The 10,120-nt window shown below is 36.2% G+C and overlaps 2 protein-coding genes across 4 annotated transcripts in view; one reads left to right on the top strand and one right to left on the bottom strand.

The window, feature by feature from the left end:
- CENPP (centromere protein P) overlaps positions 1 to 10,120 on the top strand; it is a 206,151-nt gene that overhangs the window by 138,764 nt on the left and 57,267 nt on the right. The gene's annotated exons all lie outside the window — the stretch shown is intronic.
- ECM2 (extracellular matrix protein 2) overlaps positions 1 to 10,120 on the bottom strand; it is a 39,067-nt gene that overhangs the window by 12,478 nt on the left and 16,469 nt on the right. The window contains exons 3-6 of one of the 2 annotated variants that reach the window (XM_011378954.2): positions 7,378 to 7,566; positions 4,475 to 4,942; positions 2,316 to 2,431; positions 551 to 686 (exon numbers count right to left, since the gene is read on the bottom strand). In XM_011378954.2, coding sequence (XP_011377256.1) covers positions 551 to 686; positions 2,316 to 2,431; positions 4,475 to 4,942; positions 7,378 to 7,566 — 909 coding nt within the window. Of the gene's footprint in view, positions 1 to 550; positions 687 to 2,315; positions 2,432 to 4,474; positions 5,009 to 7,377; positions 7,567 to 10,120 lie in introns of both variants that reach the window. The other variant, XM_011378953.2, reaches the window with a different exon arrangement.

Genomic DNA, 10,120 nt, shown 5'->3' with positions numbered 1-10,120 from the left:
CCTCAGCCTCACATATAGTGCCTACTTATTCATATTTGATACATAATTCTCATGTGCCATCAAATGACAAATTAAAGTAGCAAAATGTGTGGAGGTGGCAAGAGTTGCTACTGGAGTGTATTGAGCATCTAATAGTGATAAAAGATACCCAATCAACAAACTGCAGTACAGCATTACCACCACTAACCACCACCAAAAACATCAGTACAGACACAGCACCAGAACATATGGCTGTGTGTGGAAAGTTAGTGTAAATGTTAGGATATTACGGATTTGGAATTCGGTTATTGTATTATAGATGATGAGAACCTGAAATCGTAGCGTTTTATTTCTATTTAGAGTACTTTTTAAGACAATGGGCAGTTTAAAATGCATTTTAAAAAGTTTACCAGTCAATAGTTAAAATAAGTTTATCAATTTAAATTGTAAAGTGACCTAAAAAAACCTCACTAGCAACTCTTTAGCAATACTGCAAATTAAAAAAAAATTCCCATGTGAATATAGAAGAAAGATTATAAGGACACATATCATTAAACCAAATGCTTAATACCTGATAAACTTTCTTCATCAATAGCCTGAAGATTGTTCTCATTGATTTTAAGTTCTTCTAATGTAGATGGTAGTGCTGAAGGAATCTCTACCAAAGTGTTTCCATCCATATTCAGATGCATTAACTTCTTCAGAAGCTTAAAAAGCAAATCTCAAAATTACTTGTTTATCTGGTCACAGATGTATAGTAATGTGTCTTATTTAACATTCAGTTTGCTGTAATTACTGAAGTCTTACACCTGTACTTACTCAGGTTTAGACAGGAATCCCCATATTCTCCCTGCTAGGTAGATGTTGATATTGTTTGTAGTATTTATTCCCAGGCATTTTCAGCAAACTACATTGGATGATTTTGTATTTCATATGACATATTTATCACCTATTACTGTGGTTTTATTAAGCAAGAGAAAGCTCCTGTCACCATTGGATTGTGTCTCAGCAATAGATACAAAGTTAATGAAATCATGCAGTATCATGAATCTGGCCTGGATATTAAAATTAGGACAGCAATTTGAATCCTTTCAATGTATTTGTAAACCTGAGTTTTCTATCGTCATCAAGAATCATGAAATAGCACTAATTATGGTGGAAATTCTTCCAAATGAAGTGCTACAAATATCACAAGCTATTCCTGTATGGTACCCAAACAGTTTTGACTGCCTGAGAAGTGAATCTCCATTTGTGGTTGCATGCTCGATAGCCATACTAGCCTTCACTACCAAAGGAGTGCTGCAGTTGGTCAGGTTTTAGTGAAGCCACGTGAACAATTTAGTGGTGCTCAGAGTCAAATTCCAGCAGTTTGGGAATGGGACAGAAAATTTAAAAACAAGCAAAGAAGATAATTTCCTACAGTGTCTTGCTTTTTGATCAAATTCAGGAAATGCACGAGTCCCAGGTGTCAGAAGGATGGCTAGCATGGGGCAGATACTCTGGGCCTGTGACAAACATGTACACCACCTGCACTGTTCTCATCTGTCAGCCCAAAATCTGAATGAGAACCAGGAACTGAGCATTTAAGAGGCCAGCAATTTGTCCAAAGGGGATAAAGTTTGACCTTGCGGGATGTTTTATGTTTCACTTGGGTTTCTTAAAGCATACATATTTTTTAGTATTTGTTTATATACACAAACCTCTCCTTTCTTGCTTTTGCCTTTGTTTTGTTTTTCTGAAATTCCTTTTCTCCTTTTAAGAGAAAAAATTGTCAAATCTGAGTCTTTCAGAAGTTTATTCTGTGCTGTTTCCTCCCTTCTCTCCCTTTTTTTCCCCCCTCCAACCTATCCCCTTGCCAATTTTCATCAGAGTCCATTTGTTTTTCCAGAACCCCTCTTACTAAAGTATGCTTCATCAGATATTCCCCATGGCACAAAATAGGGAAGCTCTAACTTGCTGGCCTCAAAATGTTAATAGAATTTCCAGATTAAGCTATCCTTTCTTCCCAGAAATACCTCATGTACTAAGAGACCATATTTCAATATGTTTTTAGCTACTTGGGGGAAATTCACATTAGTTTTGTCATTAATGCTGTTGTTGGTACTCTAATGGTGAAGCATAGAAAAGGCAGCCAGAAACATGTGAAACAACAGACTTTTTTCAAGATAAAAATGAATACAGTTTACAGACATCAGAGAGGAAACTTTCTTAGGCAAAAAATTACCTGTTAAAACATTTAACCCTTCCTCCCTTTCCTATCTCCACCTGCTGCCGGTACATGTCATGAAAAAACCATCTAAGCAGATTGTTACTCACGAATCAGAGTGTATATTTACCTTGAATGCTTTTGGACCTATGCCTGAAGAGGTGATATTATTGTTGCTCAGATCAAGCCTTTCCAAATTCGGTAATCCATTAAATGCTTCATCCGGAATGGAGGTGATGGAATTGCCTAGGACACACAGCAGTTGTGTTTTAGGCCTGTGTGTCTATACATACATGTATATGTGTGTACATGTATCACACACGTGCATGTGCTTTATCTGGAGGAGAAAACAATTCTCATAACAAGTATAGAATATATATTATGTAAACAAATGCACATTTAGGAAAATAACAAGACTGTAACTAGACTGTTTAACATAGTCAAAATTTTCACTCTAAGAACTTGTTATGTTTTAGATAAAACTGCTCTAAAATGCCAGATTACGGTTTGCTAGACAGTTCTGTTAACATACATTTTATAACAAGGACATGTTTCTGGAAAGTTATATAGAAACTGATTTTTATAGTTCTTCATATTTTCCCATTGACATTTAGTAGACCCTGGATCAGAAGTATGATACTATTTTTAATCAGGACATATCACTCACCTTCTCTGAGCATCAGTTTCCTTAATAAGCAGCTTGGGGAGATAATTGTCAGATTGCCATTAGATTTAATGTTTTACTTTTATGATTTTAATCCATAAAAGTTCCTGCATGCCTTAAATTTGTGGGGTTGTTTGGACATTTAGTTAAGTACAGTAGTCAATGATTTTAAACCCAGAAAATGAGCTTACCAGAAATATGAATACTATAAAAACCACATGGTGACCTGCTTGTAAAACCAAGATATTGTGACTGAGCACAACTTATTTATCTTTCATAAGACTTTAGACTTTGACAAATTGAGTTTTCTTATGGCAGAGCACATCTGGCTGCAGGCTGCAGGAAGATGGGGCATTACTAGAGGAGTCTCTATATATGAGAAGAATTTCTTAGGAGGTCATAAGTGGTGTCAGGAAAGCCACGACACTGGTGGTGTCCCATCAGACTGGCCATCCTAAACAAAGGTGTTGGACTTTTTCTAATGAGTATTCATTATGGTCATTTATTACTTTGATGGTAGTTTATGATTTCCCCTAAGACACATCTGAAACTCTATTCAGATTCTTTCACTCCTGCTTCTGTGCCCAGCATGGGCCTTGTCATGCAGACAAATGCCCAAGTTTGTCAACCAACCCAGTCTCCCCGCCAACCAACTACACACGCACACACACACATACACATACACACACATCTGGTCATGCCGTTCTTCTACTCAGAACCCTTCTAGGTTGCCCTATAAAAATATGATAAGCAAAAGATCTGGAGCACTCTATGTTCATCTGAATAGCTAAAATGAGGGGGAAAACAGCTGACAGGAAGTGGAGCTGCAGGACCTCTCCAACATAGCTGGCAGGAATGTGGCAGCCACTTTAGGGACTGTTTGGTAGTTTGTTATAAAGTTGAACATGCATTTACTTGTTACTCAGCAGTCCTACTCCTGGGTATGTACTCTAGAGAAAAGATAAATTAAACCTACACAAACATCTATACGCAGGTGTTTAAAGCAACCGTACACATAATTGACCCAAACTGGAAATTATCCAGCTGTCTTTCAGGGGGTACCTGTGGTTCATCCAAGCAATGAAACATCACTCAGCAGTGAGAAGGAGCAAGATACCGATAAATGCAACAGCCTCGGTGACCCTCAAAAGCAGTATGATAGCCCAACTGAAAAAGCTATGTACTGAATGATTCAATTTCCATGACATACTGGAAGAGGCAAAACTATTGAAAGAATGCATCAGTGGTGGCCAGGGCTGTGAAAGGAGAGATGTGAGGGAATTTGGGGAGGTGATGGAAATGTTCTGTATCTTGATTGTGGTGGTGGTTGCATGTGTCAAAACTCAAGAACATGCTAAAAATAAATTTTTACTATATATAAATTATACCTCAGTAAAGCTAACTTTAAGAAAAAAGTCCATGGGAAATCATGATTTGATTTGGAGGAATTTGCTTTCTACCTGTGTAAACACCTATTTCCTCTGCAAAGTTTATATGTTTGAAGATTGTGAAATTAGGCTGTTTGGAGTCAATTTATATTATGAAATTAAAATATAACATTCATAGGATATTGAGAATTATTTACTTTTAAAGCGCAAGGAAAAACAGACATCAACATCTCTTACCAATGAGCTCCAGACTTGTTATCTCTGGTGCTGTTAGTGGTGGTATCTGTGAGAGGTCAGCACTGATGCAGCTGATGGTCCTGTAGGACAGAGAGCACCTGCTTGGCAGAGGAGGCATGCCTCTGGGAGGAGCAGGAACTGGGTGTTGAGAGGGCATCCTGAACACGTCTCCTCTGATGGTCTCATCCTCGTCTTTGTCTTCCTCCTCCCTTGCTGGGTTTCTGTGTTGATGGGCCTGCTTCACCTCCTCCCCAGGGCTCTGATCTTCCTCTTCTCTGCTCTGTCCCTCACTGGGAAGTCTTCCCGCATCCCCAGGTCCATGGATCTTTTTCTTTTGCTCCCTGTCTTCATTTTCTGTAATGTCTTCATCCTCCTCAAATTGAAGTCCCTCTTTTTTCAATGCTTGATCCATTTCCACCTGAGGAGGTGGCAATTGCTTCTGAAGTAAATGAGTAGGTTCTCTTTGTTCTGAAGAATCACCAGAAAATTCCGTTTTGTCATTTAATGTTGTACCACTGAGTAGTGAATAGGAGGCTACTCACCACACAAGGAGTAGACAGCAGGGGCAAGTTGTAATATTAATAAAAGGAAGAATCATAGTGAAAATGAAGTTAGTATTAGTCCCTTCAGGTATTGGAGTACAGCTTAATCATGAAATGCATCTTGAAATTTTTGCTTGAATAATTTTAATTTTAACTTTACTTCTATTTTGTAAGATCTACTATGGATAATTTTTGTTTTGCCTGTGGCCTTACTATTTATTTTTACTAAAGGGTCATACTAACTGGTGACTAAAGAGGGAATGATATTGCCACATGATGCAAAATGGTAATCAGTTTTATTGTGAGATTGCAATATAGTAAGACGTGATACCTTTATAATAATACTGTTCAATTCATTTGGGTTATTAATAATGTAAGAATTTGTACACTATCAGACATAAAAAAGTGAAACATGTATATATTACTTGCTTATGGTAGTAAAATTGACTTTTGTTTATAGATTTATTATTATTTTTGTCTAATTTTCTTTCAGCTCCTTGGGTCTAAAAGCATTCTCTGATAGAGAGTTCTCTTATTTTTTTCCACTCAGTATCCACTTAAGTCATTTTTACTTCTTGAGGCTTATAGAATACATCCAGGACTTAAATGATGTTGTTTTAACCTAGACATATGCATGAGAGTACTTTTTATTATTCCATAATGATGAGAGCAGAAATGTAATAGTAGAAAATTTATATAAATTTGTATTTAGATGTTAATATCTTAGGCTAACGAGGGGAAGATGTAGCTAAGATCAGACTTCATACTCACCCTCTGACTGAAGAGTTCTAAGGATGAGTGAGTTCAGTGCATAGATTTTCTTCCATCAAAATATACAAATTTACTTAATCATCTCCCTGCTTTTATTTGATACTATATATGTCACCCCCCCCCAAAAAAAAAAAGTCTGTGAGTTATTTTTTTCATATCTCTGGTAGAAAATTCAAGAGGAGAATAGGAAAAAATTAGAAGGAAACTAAAGCTATCATATTGAAACATTTAAAATCCTTCTTGTAGATCCAAGTTTATTTTTCCAAAATAATTATAGTATTTCCTTTGAAAAATATTTGAGAATTTCTGAATCTTGCCTTTATAAACTTTGTGTTTCACTCCTAAGAAGTCAGTTTAATTATTAAACACTTATTTTTTTAACATTTTTTAGAAGTCATAATACCTTAGTAAAATAATTGGTAGTAGCTACCAAAATATAATTCCTGAGTATTCTGAAGTTCTTCTTGACAGGAGACTTTTGTAGACACCCACTCTGTGATCATCCTGTGTGTGTAAACAACCTACCTTGATCATAGATAAAACACATCCCAATCCCTTCTCATCAAATTATTTAACATGCATTTGTTTCATAATTCATTGGCTAGACTTTTCTTGGGGCAGACCTGCACCTCCCTCCCAAGGATTCTGTACTCCATCAGGTATGAGCTTCATAGGATAAGGGGACAGAAGCAGCCAACGAAACCCCATAGCTTAACCTTCCTCTGCAAAGCAGTGCCACAAAAGAAAGCACTGCTCCAAATAGACTGGAGAGTTGGGCTTTATTCTGTCTACATATACACTCCTCCCTTTGTTCACCATGAGTTCTTAATTTTCTTTTGGAATAATAATTGTACCCACGTTGTGTTGCGCTAAGAGAGATAATGCATGTAAAGAACTAAGCAGAGCTCTTCATACATACTAAGAACTCAGGGACTGTCGGCTGTGTAAATTCTGTCACTACATTTCTAAAGCCAAGAGTCAAATGTGGAATGCGATCTAGTCCTAGTTTACTTCTTCTGATAGAGCTAGAACTGGAAAGCCAAGATCTTTTATTTCTGACCCCTACTATGTGCTTTTCCAAGTGGTTTCTATGTTTATCATAATTGTGCCAATATTTTAAGTACTCTGATGACTAGTTTATGATGATTTAAAACTTAAGGTAAGTATATGATTTCACTTATATGCGAATCTAAGGAACAAAAAGAACAAACCAATCAAAAACAGACTCACAAATATAGTGCACAATTTGGTGAAGGCCAGAGGGGAGGTGGGTTGGAGGAGGCTGGGAGAATGGGGTGAAAAGTTAAAGAAGTACAAATTAGTAGTTGATAATTGGTCACAGGGATAGGGAGCATGGCATAGGGAATGCAGTTAGCATTAATATGATGGCTAGGTGAAGGGCCAGGGCATCAAGGGAGCAACTGGAGTGATCGTTTTATGAACTATATAGATGTCTAACCAATGTACCATATATTTGAAACGAATTGAAATAAATTTTTTTAAAAACTTAAGGTAAAAGACAAAATGAAAACACATGGAAGTTAAGGACCAAATCACATGTGATATTTTGTTTTGGCTAAATATGTATACCGGTATCAGAGCAGACCGGGCAGCATTCTCCTGCAGGTGTAACTGTTTGGGGGCACATCTGAGGGTGGCACATGGTTTCATCACAAAGCACTCTTCCATTTGAGCAGAGGCAGGTAGTGCAGGGCTCAGGAGACCATACAGCTTTGTTGTACATGGTTATCCCATTCACCAAACAGTGTCCTTTCTTTCCTAAAAGAGAGCATAAGACATTTAAATTCCTTCTGTAGTTACCAGCCCCTGTGAATAGAAGTGAGTACACTGTGAAGTCAGATAGATAGAACCACAAAAGAATAGCATTCTATGTGCATTCATGCTCGGCTGTAACCCTCTGAAATGCTTTTCATGTGCTCTTCTCTCAACTTCTCTCTTAGGCTCAGAGTGACCTCCTCACAGTAACTTGACTCTGTGAATTGTGCTTCCATCCTGTATCTGTCAGGATGGCTAAGTTATACAAGAATAGATATGTGGATAAGTATTTCAACTAAGCAGGCCATTAGACAGTAGATTTGAATACTAGAGGGAATATTTTACTTCCGACCTTAGTCATTCCTAATAACTCTTCTCTATCTGATAAGCCATTGTTCCCAAATTCCACCCCCAAATGGGCTCTTACATTTGTTCCCCGCTTTCCCTCACCACTGTGTCATTCCAATTCAGGCCATACCCTATCTCTCATTTGGTTACTTAAAGTAGACTAATCTCAGTCACCTAGTTCTTCTTGTGGAAAAATAGATACATATAAGTTTTTTCTGATTATAAAGGTACTATACTCAAAATTACTATAATCAAAATTCCAACAGCCTTTTTTTGCAGAAAAGGAAAAGTTGATCCTCAGATTCATACAGAATTACAACAGGCCCCAAATATCCAAAATATCTTGGGGAAAAAAAAAAAAGAACAAATTTGGAGAACTCACACTTCCAGATTTCAAAACTAACTACAAAGCTGCAATAATCAGCTCATAGTGGTGTGGTACTAACAAAAGGATAAACATATAGACCAATGGAATATTGAAAGTCCAGAAATAAACCCATACATCTGTGGCCAAATGATTTTTGACAAGAGTGCCAAGACCATTCAATAGAAAACAATAGTCTCTTCAACAAATGGTGCTGGGACAACTGGATATTCACATGCAAAAGAATGAAGCCATCTTCTACTTCACACCAAATATAAAAATTAACTCAAAGTGGATCAAAAACCTAAATCTAAAAGCTAAAACTGTAGTACTCATAGGAAAAAGCATAGATGTACATCTCCGTGCCCTCCTTGAATTTTCAGATATAACTCCAAAAGCATAAACAACAAAAAATAGATAAATTGGACTTCATTGAAATTAAGATTTTGGTGCATCAAAGGACATTTAGAAAGTATAAGGACAGTTTACACAATGGGAGAAAATAGAAAATATTTTCGAATCATATTTGATAAAGGCCTAATATCCAGAGTATACATAAAGAACTCTTAAAACTTGTTGAAAGACAAACGACCCAATTAAAAAACGAACAAAAGACTTGAATACACATTTCTCAAAGAAGACAACAAACACATAGAAAGGTGTTCAACATCATTAGTCATTAGGGAAATATAAATTAAACCACAGCAAAATACCACTTCACATCCACAAGAATGGCTATATTTAAAAAAATGGAAAATAACAAATGTTGCCAAGGATGCAAAGGAATTGGAATCTTTGAACATTTGCTGGTTGTTATATAAAATGTGTCACCTTTATGGAAAACATTTGGTATTTCCTTAAACATAGAATTATCATATGGCCCAGCATTTATATTCCCCATATTCTTCTTCTAAGTATATACTCAAGAAAATTGAAAACAAGAGTTCACATAGAAACTTGTTCACAAGTGTTTATAGCTGTGCTATTTACAGTAGTCAAAGGTAGAAACAACCCAAGGTAGAATCAACAGATGAATGGATAAACAATATGTAGTACATCTATATCATGGAATCATATTCAGCCATTAAAAAGAGTGAAGTACTGACACACAGCAACATGGATGAACCTTGAAATCATTATGTTAAGTAAAAGAAGCCAGACACAAAAGGCTGCATATTATGACTCCTTTTATATGACATATCCAGTATAGGCAAATTTTAAATACAGAAAGATTAGTAGTTGCCAGGGGCTGGGTTTAGGGGAAACTGGGAAGTGACTGCTTAATATATACGGAGTTTCATATTGGGGTGAAGAAAATGTTCAGGAACTATAGCGGTAATGGTTACATAACATTGTGAGTGTACTAAGTGCTACTGAATTGTACACTTTAAAATGTTAAAATGATAAATTTTATGTTATGTGTATTTACCACAATTATTTTATAAAAAAGCACTATTAGACCACTGGAAAACATTTTAGGTTAATTGAGAAATGTTTAGTGTACATCTGTGCTTTTTTATGCACACTACCCTATATTACATACTTTAAAACAGATTTGAGATCACATTATGCATACTTTTTAACCTTTTTATTTTTTATTATAGCTTAGATAACTTTTCACTTAACTAGGGAAAATGACCTCATCATTCTTTAGCAGTTGTGGGTACACTATTATTATCATATGTTTTTAGTAAGATTTCCCAGCCTCCGACTTTTTCTTCTCCCTATCATGCTGTAAATGTGACCTAAATTGTGTACTTTCATGGTGATTATATGTTATTTCTGTTAACTTTGTGGAAATAACATCATTTAGAAGCATTTGGCCACAGAATATTATCTGGTGAT

Source organism: Pteropus vampyrus, unplaced genomic scaffold (assembly GCF_000151845.1).
Source record: "Pteropus vampyrus isolate Shadow unplaced genomic scaffold, Pvam_2.0 Scaffold349, whole genome shotgun sequence".
NCBI lineage: Eukaryota > Metazoa > Chordata > Mammalia > Chiroptera > Pteropodidae > Pteropus > Pteropus vampyrus.
This window is presented reverse-complemented; position numbering and strand designations above follow the sequence as displayed.